Below are 16,410 nucleotides of genomic sequence, written 5' to 3'. Positions count from 1 at the left end.
TTCTAATTATTCTAATTCCAATAATTCTAATAATTCTAATTCTAATAATTCTAATTCTAATAATTCTGACTCCAATTCCAATTCTAATTCTTTTAATTCCATTAATTCTAATTCTTCTAATTCCATTAATTCTAATTCTAATAATTCTAATTCCATTAATTCTAATTCTAATAATTCTAATTCCATTAATTGTAATTCCAATAATTCTAATTCCAGTAATTCTAATTCTAATATTCTAATTCTAATAATTCTGACTCCAATTCCAATTCTAAATCTAATACTTCTAATTCCATTAATTCTAATACTAATTCTAATAATTCTAACTCTAATTCTAATTCCAATAATTCTAATTAGTTTAATTCCACTAATTCTAATTCTTCTAATTCCATTAATTCTCATTATTCTAATTCCAATAATTCTAATAATTCGAGTAATTCTAATTCTAATAATTCTAATTCTTAAGACTCGCTTTCTTGTCCCTTTGAATGCACACTGAACAGCATATATTAAAATGGAATTTCGTTGCGCCCAGCCCTCCAAGGGTCATAGAGCTGTGGAGGTCTACCTGTATTGAAGGTGAATGGAGGCGAACGCAGCGCCTCTAAGCCCCCCGCCCAATCTCTCCCACCCCCACCCCAAAGTCCAACTTGTGTGTCTCGCAGGGACGGCTGCCAAAGCAACGTCCCAAAAACTCTTCTAAAGCGAACGGCTTAGCTAAAGCGGAGGGGGGCGAGGATCTCGAACCCGCATCTTCCTGCAGCTGCTGCAGGCAAAGAGGCTCCCCCCGGAATGGATGCCGCTATCGGATTGCAATTAAATTGATGGGCGCAGGTAGCTTCTGTTGATTCTTCAGGTCTTAATTAATCATCAGCCACATCGACCGGATGGTTGCCGAGCCATTGATCCCCACCGCGGCAGGAAACCTCACCGATTTTTGGTGCACGCCACCGGCAATTCGGCTCTTGAAATAACAAACACACATCCCTGCAGAAAGGGGGGGGCAGGAGTGGGCTGAGGGGGGGGGCTTTTCCGAGGAGGAGGGGCAGAGGGGATGAAGAACAGGGGGATCCTTGACTTAAGGACACAGTTGGGAGCAGAATTTCCATGGACGAGCAAGAGAATTCTTCAGCGACTTGCGTCCGGCTGTACGATCCTTTCTTTGCCGTGGTTCTTAAGCGGATCGCTGCAGTGAACCAGGTGGTCATTAAGCAAATCTGGCTCCTCCCCATTGATTTGATTGAGAAGAGACAGTTGAGAAGGTTGCAAATAACGGAATACGAGGGTTGGGAGGGACCTTGGAGGTCTTCTAGTCCAACCCCCTGCACAAGCAGGAGGCCCTACACTATTCCAGACAAGTAGCCGTCTCTCCTTGAATACCTCCAGAGAGAAAGAGGGAGGGAAGGGAGAGAGGAGAAGTGGAGAAGGGAGGGAGAAGAGAAGGGGAAAGGAGAAGGGGAGAAGGGAGGGAAGGAAGGATAGCAGAATACCCAAGTTGGAAGGGACCTTGGAGGTCTTCTAGTCCAACCCCCTGCCTAAGCAGGAGACCCTCTACCATTTCAGACAAATAGCTATCCAACATCTTCTTAAAGACTTCCAGTGTTGGGGCATTCACAACTTCTGGAGGCAACTTCTGTTCCACTGATTAATTGTTCTCACGGTCAGGAAGTTTCTCCTCAGCTCTAAGTTGCTTCTCTCCTTGATTAGTTTCCACCCATTGCTTCTTGTTCTACCCTCAGGTGCCTTGGAGAATAGCTTGACTCCCTCTTCTTTGGGGCAACCCCTGAGATATTGGAAGACTGCTATCCTGTCTCCCCTAGTCCTTCTTTCTCTTAAGCTAAACATACCCAGTTCCTGCAACCGTCTCAACCTCATTTTTATGTTTATATACCTCGTATGCTCTAATTACTTTTTTTTTTGGGGGGGGAGGTTTAATCCCACCCTCACTCCCCCAGGGCGCAAGGTGGGCACATGGCGATTCCGGTATGCTTGAGACAAAGCACATGTCCATTGGTTGGGCAAAAAGTAAAACAACAAATAAACAAACAAAAATAAACAAAGAATTGAGAACAACCACCTAAAGTAATCAATAAATCCATGAATTAGAAGGAAAACGGGGGGGGGGGGGGTTGGATTTGCTGGGCCAACCCGGTCTCTTCTCTGCTGTTCATTTCCCATGTTTTGGGTTGGGCCAGGTCCGTTCCTGGTGCCAGGAACCCGGATCCCCTCCCTCCGTCTCGTGACCCTTTCCTGCCCAGGGGGTTGGGGGAGGGGGCAAAGGACCCACCTTGGCGGTACATGCGGAGGGCATCGAGCAGGCGGGAGCCCCGGATCTGGGCTCTCAGCAGAGGCACCTCCAGCTGCATCAGGCCGGCCTCGCAGTGCTCCCCGTGCAAATCCAGCTCGCTGCTGCTCATCCGCTGGGCATAAGGGACCTTGGCATCGCCTCGCCAGCCGTTGGCCTTGGGCAGGAAGCAGTGGACGAAATGCAGCTTGGACTTCTTGAGGGTGTCAATCAGGGCATCCTGGGGGGGGGAGAAGACCACGATCAAGGGTGTGTTGGGGGGGGTTCCTTGGCAGGAGGGGGGACTGTATTCCAAAGGGCTGCTGACCACTCGCCTGTCCAGCCGCCTCCCCCATCACCAGCCAAGAGGCATCCCCTTTTCATTCACTTCCAACACTGAACGGCAACCTCCCTTCTCTCTTTTTCAGGTTTATATGCTCCTTTTAGGCTTTAATATTTTAAGGGACACTCCTCTGCGTCCCTATGTGAGATGGCTGTAAGAGGCGGACTTCAGGTCCCAGAATCCCCCAGCCAGCATGATTTAAGATGGGGGAATTTCGACTCCCAGAATTCCTCAGCCATTATCTAAGGATTCTGGGAGTGGAAGCCCATCCCTCTTAAAGCAGGCTGGCTGGGGGATTCTGGGAGTGGAAGCCCACCCCTCTTAAAGCAGGCTGGCTGGGGGATTCTGGGAGTGGAAGTCCATCCCTCTTAAAGCATGGCTGGCTGGGGGATTCTGGGAATGGAAGCCCACCCCTCTTAAAGCAGGCTGGCTGGGGGATTGTGGGAGTGGAAGCCCACCCCTCTTAAAGCATGCTGGCTGGGGGATTCTGGGAGTGGAAGTCCATCCCTCTTAAAGCATCCTGGCTGGGGGATTCTGGGAGTGGAAGTCGTCCCATCTTAAAGCAGGCTGGCTGGGGGATTCTGGGAGTGGAAGCCCTCCCTGCTTAAAGAATGCTGGCTGGGGGATTCTGGGAGTTGGAGTGCATCCCTCTTAAAGTTCCTGGGTGTGCAGGGTCCCATTTCCCACCAGAGACTCACCACCTGCAGCTTTATCTGGATGCACATGGACTTCTTCTTCACCGCAGCCACCCCCGTGGTGAAGGTCTTGCGCATGCTGGTGGCTCTGCGCAGGGCCAGCTGGGAGCCCCCCTCCAGGCCCGCGATGGAGCCCGAGAGCCCCATAGTGGCGCCAGCTCGGCCTGCGAAGAGGCTGCTGATGATCTTCCTGAGGAAGGAAAAGGAAAGAGGAGGAAGAGAGAGGATGGGTGCCTTCCTTCCCCCCCAGGACGAATTAAGAGAATAACACTGTTATAACACTTCCTTCCTTGTTTCCTTCCCTCCTTTCCTCTTTTCCATCTTCCTTCCTTCCCTCCCTCCCCTCCCCCCCTCCTCTCCTTCCTTTCTTCCTCCCTCCCCATTTCCCTTTGTCGTTTTACTCGTCCTTTCCCCTTTCCTTCCTTCTTGTGTTCATTGGTGGCTACGCAGGGATCCTAGACTGATGCCTTTTTTGACTCCACCGCCTTGTTCTTCCACTCCTTCTCCCATACTTTTTTTCATTCTCACCCTTTTTCTTCAGATTTTTTCCTGCCTGCCTTCCTTCCTTTCTTCCAGAATCATAGAATAACAGAGTTGGAAGGGTCTTCTGTTCCAGCTCAAGTAGGAGACCCTAAACCAGGGGTCCGCAAACTTGGCCACTTTCAAGACTCGTGGACTAAATCCTAAAGTGGTTTAAGGTTTGAAGACCACTCCAGACAAATAGCTGTACAGTCTCTTCTTGAAACCCCCAGTTCCCAGGGAAGATCCTCCTGCCTGCCTGCCTGAGGTCAGAACCTCCCCGGGCAGCCCGAGGGGGTTTCCTAGCCCCCCACCCCACCCCACAAAGACCGCCTGCCTTACTTTTGGGATTCCTGGAGGAGGACCAAGCTGTTCTGAGAGGCAGGATTTGGCCGGACGTAGCTCAGCCAGCCGCTAGTGTCGTACTCCACCCAGTTGGTGCCATAACTGTGTCCCAGGAAGAAATGCCGGGGTTTATTGCTCCGGAGAAGAGGGTTGGAGGCTGCAACGTGTGGGAGATAGAGAGAGGAAGACTCAAGACTCTGGGCCCCCTCCTCAGAGCCCCTTCCCCAGGGCCCCCTAAGAGAGAGACGGGTCCCAGGGAGCTCCAGTGGCTCCCCAGGAAGAAGCCCCTTCATTAGAGAGACATCTTTGGTCTCTGCAAGAATTGCTGTTTGGGATTGAAGAAGGAAGCATTGTGAAAAGTCTGAGCGGGATGGATGGTGGGAGGGAGGGAGGGGAAGGGGTAAAGGAAGAAAAGAAGGACGGAGGGAGGGAGGGAAGGGATAGAAGATGAAAAAGAAAAAAAAAAGATAGGGAATGAAAGAAAGGAGAGAAAAAGAAAAAGTGGAAGAGAAAAAGAGAGAGAGCACATTAAAGAAAGAAGAGAAAAAGAGAAGAGAAAAAGTGTGAAAGAGAAAGAAAAAGAAAGAGAAGAAGGAAGGAAAGAAAACAAAGAAAGATAGAAAGAAAGAAAGAGAAGGAAGGATGGAAAGAAGGAAGGAAAGAAAGGGGAAGGAAGGAAGGAAGGAAGGAAGGAAGGAAGGAAGGAAGGAAGGAAGGAAAGAAAAGAAGGAAGGAAAGAAAACAAAGAAAGATAGAAAGAAAGAGAAAGGAAGAAAGAAAGAGAAGGAAGGATGGAAGGAAGGAAGGAAAGAAAGGGGAAGGAAGGAAGGAAAGAAAGACGGAAAGAAAAGAAAAGAAAAGATCCTCCGTGAATGAAGCTCGCCCTGCCCAGACCCATCAGAGGCAGCCCTGCTCCAAGAGGGCTAATGGGCAACATCACAGCCGGGACGAGTGCCAGACAAACAGCTGAGGGCCAAGGGCAGCCTCAGTCTTGGTGGGGTGGGAAGAGAACTGAAGTTGGGGGTTCATCTCTTTCCTCAACCGGGGTCTCAACATGCGAGAGAAGATTTGTAGCTCAGGGTTGGCCTCTGGGCTGCCTCTGCTGCCCTGGTTTCCTTACAGACATTTCATTACCCAACTAGGTAGCATCGTCAGGGCAAGGGTGGGTGGGGTGAGCCGGCTGCTGGAGGGGTTGTGTTAAAAACCACAACGCCCTAAGTGGGGATTAACACCAGACAAACCATCCTTTCCTCCCTCAGGTTTAAACTGTCTCCTTGGGATGGAATGGAAGCATGGTTTATCTCTCTGTGTCCGTCGACGGCTGATGTCTCCGGATGCCCAGATTCCCAGCATTTGTTTCCGATTTGGCTTGGTCTAGGATGCTCACAGACCCTAAACCAGCGATGGCGAGCCTATGGCACGCCTGGCACAGGTGGCACGCAGAGCCCTGTCTGTGGGCAAGGGCACCGTCATCGCCAACTGGTCTTTACAGGTGCTGGAGCGCCAGAAAATGGCCTGAAAATGGGCATAAACCACTCAAAAAACAGGCCGTTTTCTGGCTGGTTTGGGGGCAGTTCTTCGGACTGTTTGTGGCCCTGAAAATAGGCCAAAACAGCCTGAAAATGGTCTGGAAAAACGACCCAGAGCCATGCCAGTTCATCGGACCCTTTTCAGGCTGTTTTCCAGCTGTTTTTTGGGCCAAAAACGATCTGGAAAAAGCCTGAAAACAGCCCAGAAAGCAATCTGAAAACGGCAAAAAAAAAAAACCAGGCAGGTGCGCACTGGCCAGCTGGTGTTTGGGTGTTGGTTGCTCTGGTGCGCAGACACACTTTGGTTCGCCATCCCTGCCCTAAAGCATTCTAATCCTAACCCCAACCCCCACTGCTGCCGTAAATCGAGGACTACCAATCCTTGCCCCCCCCCCCCGCCCCCTTGGGAGGCAGTTTCTGCTGCAAAGGTGGAAGCCCGGAGGCGAAACCAGCAGAGAGCCCAGTTCATCCCAGTTCAACAGCCTTCCTTCCCCGCCTACCTTTTTTGTCTCCGTCCTGGGGGCCGTAGTGGGTGAAGAGACGCTCGAGAAGACCCTCCTCGCTGCCCCCAGGCTGGAGGGACTCCTCCTCCAGCAGCCACAGCAGCCCACGGGCTTCATCGGTCCGGGCCAGGGTGCGAACCTGCAGCGGAGGCCCCCCCGCCCCCCACCCCAAACGTTACAGGACTGTCGACGGTGCTGGAAGTCCCACGGGAGCCTTTCCCAAAGTGGACTTTGGAAAACGTTTTTCTAGTGATCCAAGAAGCTTCTTCACTGGGAGACACAGAAAGAGGAAGGGGAGAGAGAAAGAGAGACAGACAGACGGACAGACAGAAGGGAGGGCAGGAGGGATGGAGGATAGCAGAATAACAGAGCTGGAAGGAAGGGGAGAGAGAAGAGGGAATTAAGGAAGGAAGGTGGGAGAGAGGGAAAAAGAAGATCGAATTAAGGAAGGAAGATGAGAAGGAAGGAAGGAAAAAAGAAAGGAGAAAAAAAAGGAAGGAAGGAGAGAGAGGGGGGGAAGAATTAAGGAAATAAGATGGGAAGGAAGGAAGGAAGGAGAGGGAGGGATGGAAGGAAGGAAAGAAAGAAGGAGAGGGATGGCGGGGGAAGGAAGGAGAGGAAGGAAAGGATGGAAAGAAGGAAGGAGAGGGAGGAAGGGACGGAAGGAAGGAGAGGGAGGGAAGAAAGAAAGGAGGAAAGGAAGGAAGGAGAGGGAGGGAGGGAAAGAAGGAAGGAAAGGGAAGGAAGGACGGACGGAGCCCGCAAGAACTGAAGAAGCCTCTTGGATGAGAAGCGAAACGTCTTCAAAGAAAAACACCAGTGACCATTGAGCATCTCGGTGACAGAGCAGGAGGCTGGGATTTGGGGAGGGGGGGCCTGGCAAAGCAGAGGGGCAAGAAGGCTCAGCTGCCCCTCCCAGCCTGGAAAGCCCCGGAAGCCCCTCAGTGGCGCCAGGAACGGCTCCTTTCGGCTCAGGCGTGGGGACGCAAGAATCAACGCTTAGGAAAGCCGGCTGGGGAGAGGAAGAGGCCTCAGGCCTGCACGGAAGCTCAATCCGGGGACTGAAGCAACTGGCAGGGAGCAACTGGCAGGAAGAGCTGCCCTCCATACAAAGACACACAAACGCAGCCCAGGCCCAGGCAGGCAGGAACACACATAAACACACAGGTCTCCCCCTCAGTCCTGGGGGCCACAGCGGCTGGACTCCGGGCAGGGGTTGGCAGCAAAAATCAGGGAGAGGGGCAACTGTGAAAGGGTTTCCCAGAATCCCCCACCCAGCAGGCTTTAATAGAGGTGGACTCCAAACTCCCAGAATCCCCCAGTCACAGCATCCTTTAAGAGGGTGGACTCCAACTCCCAGAATCCCCCAGCCAGCCTACTTTAATAGAGGTGGACTCCAACTCCCAGAATCCCCCAGCCAGTAGGCTTTAAGAGGGGTGGACTCCAACTCCCAGAATCCCCCAGCCAGCCTGCTTTAATAGAGGTGGACTCCAACTCCCAGAATCCCCAAGTCACAGCATCCTTTAAGAGGGATGGACTCCAACTCCCAGAATTCCCAGGAGCCAGGTTCACTTAACCACGTGATTCAATTAACAACTGCAGTGACTCACCTAGCAACTGTGGCACGAAAGGTAGTAAAAACGGGGCAGAACTCACTTAACAACGGCCTTGCTTAACAACAGAAGCTTTGTATTCAATCAGGGTCGTAAGCCGAGGACTACCCCTGCTAACCCAACAACTGCGACGGTGGCAAGGAAAGTCGCAAAGCGGGACAAAATTGGCCAAGCGTGATTGGACGGACAAAACCGACCGAAAAAAACTGTCTCAGTTAGGAACAGAAAGCTGGGCTCAATTATGGACTGCCTCTGCTAACCCAACAACTGTGACGATTCGCTTAACAACGGTGACAAAAAAAGTCTCAAAGCAGGACAAAATTGAATAGAATAGGATTCTTTATTGGCCAAGTTTGACTGGACACACAAAACCCTACATCAGGGGTGTCCAAACTTGGGAACTTTAAGACTTGTGGACTTCAACTCCCAGAATCCCCCAGCCAGCTCTGCTGGCTGGGGAATTCTGGGAGTTGAAGTCCACAAGTCTTAAAGTTCCCAAGTTTGGACACCCCTGCCTTATGGACTACCTCTAGCCCAGCGACTGCAATAATTCACTTAACGACGGTGGCAAGAAACTGTCCCGCTTAGCAGCGGAAATCTAGGGGCTCCGACGTGGCCGTATCTCGAGGACTGCCTCCCTGTGCCCTTAACTTCCATATCACTTTGCAGTGCGACTCTTCCACGGGGCCAAAGAGTCCCAAGGAAGCCCACGGCCAGCCAAGCGGGGGAGGGGGACAGGAAGGGGAGAGAGGGAAGAGGAGGGGAGTTGGGGGGGGGGCTGGGACCCCATTTTCCATGCCGCTTACCAGTGCCTGGTGGGACGCTTCGTCCACTGTAGCCACGGAGCCCGAGACGGTGGGCTCCAGGGCATCTAAGCAGAGATCTACGTTCTCCTAGAGAGGAGGGACAGAGGGGGAGGGATTAGTGTCCAGTGGCCAAAGGGTCAAGGCGCCCAGAGAGAGAGAGGGGGGGGAACACCACAATCAGTGCGTTAGTCAGGAGAGAGCCCACCGCCCCCCCCTCTCCACAGCCCCCCACCCGCCTGGAAAGGGAAAGGAAATAATAAAATCCAGGTGGGCTGAAAAGAGAGAATTCCCCACGGGGAGAAAAGGTGAGGAGCAGGATATTGAGGGTCTAGGTGCCCTCTGGAGGACCCAATAGGTGGGGCAGGCAGCTCCGCGCTCGGCCATTGGAAGACTTGTGGACTTCAACTCCCAGAATTCAAACCCCAGCCAGCACATGGGAATTCTGGGAGTTAAAGCCCACCAGTCTTCAAGGGGGCAAGCGTGGAGACCACCGCCACCTTAGCACAGGGCAATCTCAGCAAAGAACAAGGGTGGGAGGGACCTTGGAGGTCTTCTAGTCCAACCCCCTGCCATTTAAGACATGTGGCTCTTCTTAAAAAGGTCCAGTGATAGAGCGACCACGATTTCTGGTGGCCAGCTGTTCCACTGGTTAATTGTTCTCACTGTTAGCAAGTTTCTCCTGAATTCCAGGTTGCTTCTCTCCTTGATTAGTTTCTGTTTTCTCTCCTTCCTTCCTCTCCTCTTTTTCCCTTTCTCCTCTTCCTTCCTTCCTCCCTCCCTCTCCTTCCTTCCTTCCTCTCTCCTCTTTCTTTTCTTAATTTTTTCCTTCCTCCCTCCCTCTCCTCTTTCTCCCTTTCTCATCTCCCTCCCTCCCTCCCTCCCTTCCTTTCCTTCCATAGAATCATAGAATAACAGAGTTGGAAGGGACCTTGGAGGTCTCCTAGTCCAGCCCCCTGCACAAGCAGGAGGCCTTATAACATCATTCCAGACAAATGGCTCTCCATTGTCTTCTTAGAGACCTCTAGGAATGGAGCACCCACTACTTCTGGTGGCAGGCTGCTCCACTGGTTAATTGTTCAGGAAATTCCTCCTTAGTTCCAGGTTGCTTCTCTCCTAGCTGCCACCCTTAACAGAATAGTAACAGGGACGCTGGAGGTCCTCTAGTCCAACCCCTGCTCCTATATTTTTCAGAAAGCCTCCAGTGTTTTTACAACCTCTGGTGGCAAGCAGTTCCAATGATTCATTGTTCTCCCTGTCGCTTCTCTTCTTGAGGAGTTTCCACCTGTTGCTTCTTCTCCTGCCTTCGGGGGCTTTGGAGAAGAGCTTGACCCACCCCCCACCCCCTCTTCTTTGGGGCTCAGCCCCCCCTGCGATCCCCCCCCCCAAGGGAAGCCTACCTCCTTGTATCGCTCCAGCTCCTGCACGAAGGTGCGTTCGTGGAAGAGACCCTGCAGCCTCTCCTGGGCGTAGTTGTGGCACAGCTCCTCAAAAGTGGCCCCCCGACTCTGCCCGGCCATCTCGGGGTTCTGGAGGCCGGGGGTGTCCACGATCATCATGGAGCACAAGGACCGCTGGCTGGACTTCAGAGCCCTGCGGGGAAAGAGAGGGGGGCAATGAGGTGGGAGGGGGGTGCTGGGTTTCCACTTGGCTCGCCGGACAAAAGAACATCAGGGGGGAGTCCTCGGCTCTACGGCCACAACTGGCCCCCAATTTTTGGGTTGTTGGGCAGTGAGTTTTTGTCCCATTTTATCACATTTCCTGCCACAGTTGTTAAGCGAAACACTTATTAAGGTAGCCTCAAGGTTGTTAAGCAAATCGCTGCCGTGGTTAAGCCTGTCACCCGGTCGTTAAGCGAATCCAGCTTCCCCGCCGACTATGCCTGTCGGAAGGTTGCAAAAGGGGATGACGTGGCCCTGGGAACACTGGGACTGTCGCAAATACAAGTCAGTTGCCAAGGGCCTGAATTTTGATCACGTGATCAAGGGAATGTGGCAGCGGTTGTAAGTGTGAAAACGGTCCTAAGTCGCTTTTTTCAGTACCGTCAACCAATAAGTGAACTGTTTTAAGTTGAGGACTATCTCTACAGGTAATGCTTGACTTACAACTAGTGAGCACTCACAGTTACAACGGCACTGAAAAGTGACTTATGACCATTTTTCATACTTACAACCGATGCATGGTCTGATGAGCAAAATCCGGACGCTGACTCATATATATGATGGTCGCAGAGTCCTGGGGTCACGTGGACCCCTTTTGCGACCTTCTGCCGAGCAAAATCAATGGGGGAAGCCGGGTGCACTTAACAACTGTGTCACTGGCTTAACGGCAGCCACGATTCACTTAACAACGGTGCCGAGTAAAGTCGTAAAGTGGATCAAAGAACTCACTCAAAAACAGTCTCGGTTGGCGCAGGAAATTATGGGTTCACTTATGGTCGTAGGTTGAGGAATACCTGTACCTTTTTATAACCCCACCTATCCATCCATGTCTTCGACCTTTATTTGCTACGATTCCAGATTCCAATTATAGGTGATTTTTGTTAAAGTGTGTGTGCGTGTGTGTGTGTGTGTGTGTGTAATCACAGGCAGCAATGGCATGGCTTTCATCATCTTCGTTTAACGACCCCATAATCCCTTGCCAGGTGGACAACTGAATGGAGCTGAATGTTTTACTGGCCGGATGCCTTTCTTATCGCCAGTACAGAGTCTTTTCAGCAGATCTATTCTCATTGGGCCCAGAGAGAGAGAAATACCTACCTCTACCTAGGATTGAACTCACAGCCTCCTGATTGTGAGGCGAGAGCCCCCACCTCTAGGCCACTGCACCACTCTGCTGCAATACAGGCCTTTGCAATAATAGAGGAATAAGCCCAATTTGGTCATGTTGCTAAATATGTAGAATAAAATGGGATCTTAAAATCCTCCCCAAACGTGGCATTTGCGCATTACGGTGTTGTGGCAACAGAGCCTCGTTAAAGCGGGAGAAGATTTTTGCAGCTAATTAGCCCATTGTCTAAAAAATAAAATAAAATCAAGCGGCAGGAAATTATCCCATCGGAAGGACAAGGTTAACTTGGCCTCAGAAAGTGCCAGCATCGGCAGTCCTCGACTTACGACGGCAATAGAAGCCGGAATTTCCCTGGCTACGTGAGGCAGCTGCGAGAGGCAGTGTTTGCCACAGTCGTTCAACGAATTGCTGTAGCTGTTCAGTGAACCGTGGTGTTGTTAAGCGAATCTGACTTCCCTCCCCGGTTGCCGTTGCTTAGTGGCAAAAGCAGATTGCATGACCCCGGGACACCGTGACCGCCGTCACAAATAGGAGACAGTTGACAGGCACCCGTGATGCTGGAACGGTTGTAAGTGTGAAAAACTAGTCATAAGTCGCTTTTTTTCCCAATGGTGCTGCAACATCTGTCACTAAATGTTGTAAGTTGAGGACAGCCTGCACGGACAGGAGATGTGTGTGAGTGGAGAAAGGACCCCCAACGCTAAAGGGAACTTTTTATACAAAGAAGAGACTCTAGCAAGGATGGTGGAACGAAAAGGGAGCGCACTTGTCTGGGACACAACCCGGAAGAGGAGCTGCCCAGGGAACATGCGCGCACCGAGAAATGCTTTCCCATCAGCTAGTCTTCCAGTCACTGGAGCACATGCGCCTGTCATGATCAGCCACAGAAGACCGGCTCTTCCAGTTTCCGGCAGTGCCCGCACACACGAAGAACAGTTGATCGTCGTATGCGCATGCCTGCCAGAAACGTGAGGCATGGGTGATGCCACGCGCATGCCAGGCGACATGGCTCCACCTGCCGCTTTGAGCATGCGCGCCATAAGTTTGCCGCCATGGGACTAAAGCACCTAAATTGCTTCCGATGTTGTTCTTTGGGTGTCATTTGTTTTTGTGAACTAGGCAGGCGTCTGGTTCTAGGAATGGCCGGCACACACACTTCTGTTGTGTTAGAGCAAAAGGTTGTGTTTGTGATGTTATCGTCGATTGTGCTAAAAAGAGACACTGGTGACCTTTCCTTTCCATTCCTGCCTTTACACTGTGTTTCTTTCCTCCTCTTCTTAGTCCCCCACCCCTTTCCAAATGTCTCTTTGCATTTTATATTTTGAAAAAGAAATTTAAAAAATAAGAGAAAGGCCCTCAAAACTAGAGACCCCCCTACCCCCCCAACCAGGGCCCACGGAGGGTGGGCGAGGGACTCCTGCTAACAATCCAGCGGGTTGCCTTGTTGGGCCCCTTCACCCGTTAGCTGCACAGGTGAGCCCCCCACCCCCTCGGGGGAAAGGACAAAGCCCCCCCCCACCCCACCCTTGGCAGGGTGTGTGAAGCTATATGGGGGGGGGGGGGCTGAAGGACCACCTGTCCTCATTTCAGCCTGGCTTTTAGAAAGGGGGAAAAACTCGGCTGCGGGGAAAGAGGAGGGGGAGCGTGGAGGAAGAGGAGGAGGCACCTGTGGTCCCTTACCTGTTGAGTAGGCAGATGAGGAGGGTGAAGAGCTCGGAGTACAAGCCAGAGGTCAGCGCTTCCAAGCACTCCAAGGCTGAGGTTTTGGGACCTGCAGAGAGAGAGGCAAGGGGACGTGGGAGGTGAGGGGGGTCCTGCCTGGAAGTAAACCCCTGCCCCCACCCCACCAAGGCACCAGAAATGAGTCGGGGGTCTCCAAAGGGCTCAGGATACGTTGGTGGGGAACATCGGTCTCTCTCTTGCCCAAGTCCATGCTTTGAGGAGGGGGGATGGGGAGGATGCTCTTATACAGCTGAAAGGGGCATTACCCCCCCACACACACACCCCAACTAAATAGGGCAGACCTTTGGGGGAAAACCCCTTCCCTTCCCTCATGCTCTGATTCACCTGCAGCTGAGGAGGGGTCTTTCACAAGCCAGATCCAAATGGCTACTTAGTTAGTGTATATGTGGGGGGGGGGGGGGGAGGAAGAGAAAAAAAGAAAAAAAGAAAGAGAAAGAGAGGGGGGAGGGGGAGGGAGGGAGATGCATATGTGAAGAAGAAAGGGAGGGAAGGAGAAAATGGGTATATGAAGACGAGACGAAGAGAAGAAGGAAGGAAATGGAAGGGAGGGAGGGAGGAAATGAAAGAAAGGGAGGGAGGAAAATAGAAAGAAAGAAAGAAAGAAAGAAAAAGAGAGAGAAAGAGGAGAGAGAGAGAAAGAAAGAAAGAGAGAAGGAAGGAAAGAAAGAAGGAAAGAGAGAGAGAAAGGAGGGAGGGAGATGGATATGTAAAGGAGGGAAGGAGGAAGAAAGAAAGGAAGGAAGGGAGATGGGTATATGGGGCAGGGAGGTAGGAAGGGATGAAGGAAATGGAAGGGAGGGAGGAAAATAGGGAGGGAGGGAAATAGAAAGAAAGAGAAGGAAGGAAAGGAAGGAAGGAAGGAAAAGAAGAGAAGAAGAAAAAAGAGATAGATAGATATAGATAGATAGAAAGAAAAAGATGAAGGGAAGAAGGAGGGAATGACTCAAATGTGCTGGGATGCCTGAAAGCAACACATGGATTACATGGAGACACCCCCCCCCCCCCAATGAAGGCCGATCACTTCATGGGGGGCTTAGAGGAGCCCCAATTCTCTCACTGACTCATTTATTCCCAGTCCCTCCTGCCCAGCCCTTCGCCTGGCCTGGCCCCTCATTTGGGGGGTGTCCCAGCTCTTCCACCCTTGCCATAACCCCAGGGCCACTCAAGCGGGGGGGGGGAGGGGGGCATTGGTCGTGGGGCAGATGACCTCCCACCTGGGACTCCAAGTCCCACCAGCCCCGAGTTCGGGCTCTGCCCGGTCCTGGCCACTCACCTGAGCCGTCGGCCAGCCCGGCCTCCTCGGGCCCCTGGCGGAAGGAGGTGGACCTCTGCAGGGAGCCCTTGGGGTGCGGCTTGAAGATGGCCGAAGAGAGCTCCTCCAGGCTGCAGCCCAGCAGGTAGGCCGCCTTCTGGGCCCACTCGTGGCGGGCAAACTGCTTCCTCCCGGCTGCAAGAGAAGAGGGGCAAGGGGGGGGGGTGAGCCCAGGAAGGAGGGGCGCCCCTCATGCCAGCCCAGGGCAAGGAGGGCCACCTGAGCAGGGCAGGGCGGGGGGCACAAGAGGCCCAGCCCCACGGACAGGGCACTCATCCTGCCCACAGAGCCCCCCCCCCAGAGAAGGGGAGGGGCTTGCAGGGAAGGGGATTTTGGCTAAAGGCAACTGGACTTTTGGGGGGGGGGGTTTCCCCTGGAAAAAGTTTTGCTTCTCATCCTAGAGGCTTCTTCAGTTCTTCAGAGAGAGAGAGAAGAGACAAGCGGAAGAGAGAGACGGGAAGGAGGGAAATGAGAAGGAGGGAGGGAGAAAGCCAAGAAAAGAGGAAGGAAGGGGGAAGGGAAAAAAGGGAAGGAAATGAGAAGGAAGGAGGAAGTGCCAGGAAAACAGGAAGGAAGGGGGGAAAGGGAAGGGAGGGAGGGAGGAAAGAAGGAAGGAAGGAAGGAAGGAAGGAAGGAAGGAAGGAAGGAAGGAAAGAGAAGGAAGGAAGGAAGGAAGGAAGGAAGGAAGGAAGGAAAGAGAAGGAAGGAAGGAAGGAAGGAAGGAAAGGAGCTTCTTGGGTGAGAAGCAGAGCATTGCAAGGAAAAAACCCGAGGGAAGAGGGAGATTCTCCACAGGCCTTTCCCCAGGGAGAGAGAGGGATTCCTTGGGTGCATCTTCCTTGGCCAGGGACCAGCGGAGGGAAGGGCAATGGCATGAAGGGGGCAGGGGGCTTGAAGGGGCTCTGGACCCTCGCCCGGCCTTGGCGATGTTGTTCATGGCGCATGAAAGGGAAGGAGGAGAGCCGGGAGCAAGAGGCCTAATGAAAATGTAGTTAGGAAGTTGATGAGACGAGATGGGAGGTCAAGAGCATGGCAGGCAGCCATTTGTGTGTGTGTGTGTGTGTGTGTGTGTGTGTGTGCGCGCGCGCGCGCAAGAAAAACCTTCCGTCTGCCTTGCAAACTCTGTTATTCTGCTTTCCTTCCTTCTTTTCTTTCTTCCTCCCTCTCTTCCTTGGGGTTAGACTAGAAGACCTCCAAGGTCCCTTCCAACTCTGTAATTCTGCTATCCTCCCTCCCTCCCTCCCTCCTTTTTCCTCCCTCCCTCCCCACTTTATTTTTTCCTTCCTTCCTTCCATTTTCTTCTTTTTTCTTCCTTCTACTTTCTCTTCTTATTCTTTCTTTTCTCTTTTCTCTTTTTTCCCCCTTCCTTCCATCCTAAGGGCTGGAAGGGACCTTGGAGGTCTTCTAGTCCAACCTCCTGCTCAAGCATTCCATTTCAGATAAATGGTTTTTGAATTTCATTTGAAGAGACTCCACTTTAAGAAGTCCTTTGTGGCAAGCCGTTCCGCTGGCTAATTGTTCCCAAGGTTAGGAGGAAACTTCTGCTTAGTTTGAGGTCTCTTCTCTCCATGACTGGAAAACCCCGCTGTGTCCCATCTGAAGATGTAGGAGTGGGGGGTTTCCACAAGGGACGATGGTTGAAAAGCTCAAAGCGACAAGCCCCCCGGATGTGGAAAGCGGGCACAGTTCTGCTTGCAGCAGTCTTGGGCCACACCTGGGGGAGACCCCTGTGGACAAGTGTTCAAATGCCAGATGTGATGCACCGACAGGACAGACAGACACGCAAAGAAACGGGGGGAAGGAGGCAGGAGAAGAGAGGGAGAGGTGAAAGGGAGGTGGGGTTAAGGGATGAGCACGTTACCTTCGCTGCTGTCTGAATTGCACAAGGGACGGCATGCACCATGCAAACACAAAAAGAGCGAGTTAGAAGGCGG

The 16,410-nt window shown here is 52.2% G+C and overlaps 1 protein-coding gene across 1 annotated transcript in view; it reads right to left on the bottom strand.

Moving 5' to 3' along the window:
* Positions 1-16,410, bottom strand: part of LOC309388218 (unconventional myosin-XVIIIa-like) — a gene marked incomplete at its 5' end in the record, with an annotated part of 104,151 nt that overhangs the window by 71,860 nt on the left and 15,881 nt on the right. The window contains 8 exon segments of the mRNA XM_081945362.1: positions 2,285-2,522; positions 3,323-3,509; positions 4,181-4,340; positions 6,213-6,354; positions 8,635-8,721; positions 10,032-10,224; positions 13,102-13,192; positions 14,438-14,611. Of these exon segments, the coding sequence (XP_081801488.1) occupies positions 2,285-2,522; positions 3,323-3,509; positions 4,181-4,340; positions 6,213-6,354; positions 8,635-8,721; positions 10,032-10,224; positions 13,102-13,192; positions 14,438-14,611 (1,272 nt within the window).

Source organism: Natrix helvetica (assembly GCF_964273705.1).
Source record: "Natrix helvetica genome assembly, chromosome: 2".
Taxonomy (NCBI): Eukaryota; Metazoa; Chordata; class Lepidosauria; order Squamata; family Natricidae; genus Natrix; species Natrix helvetica.
This window is presented reverse-complemented; position numbering and strand designations above follow the sequence as displayed.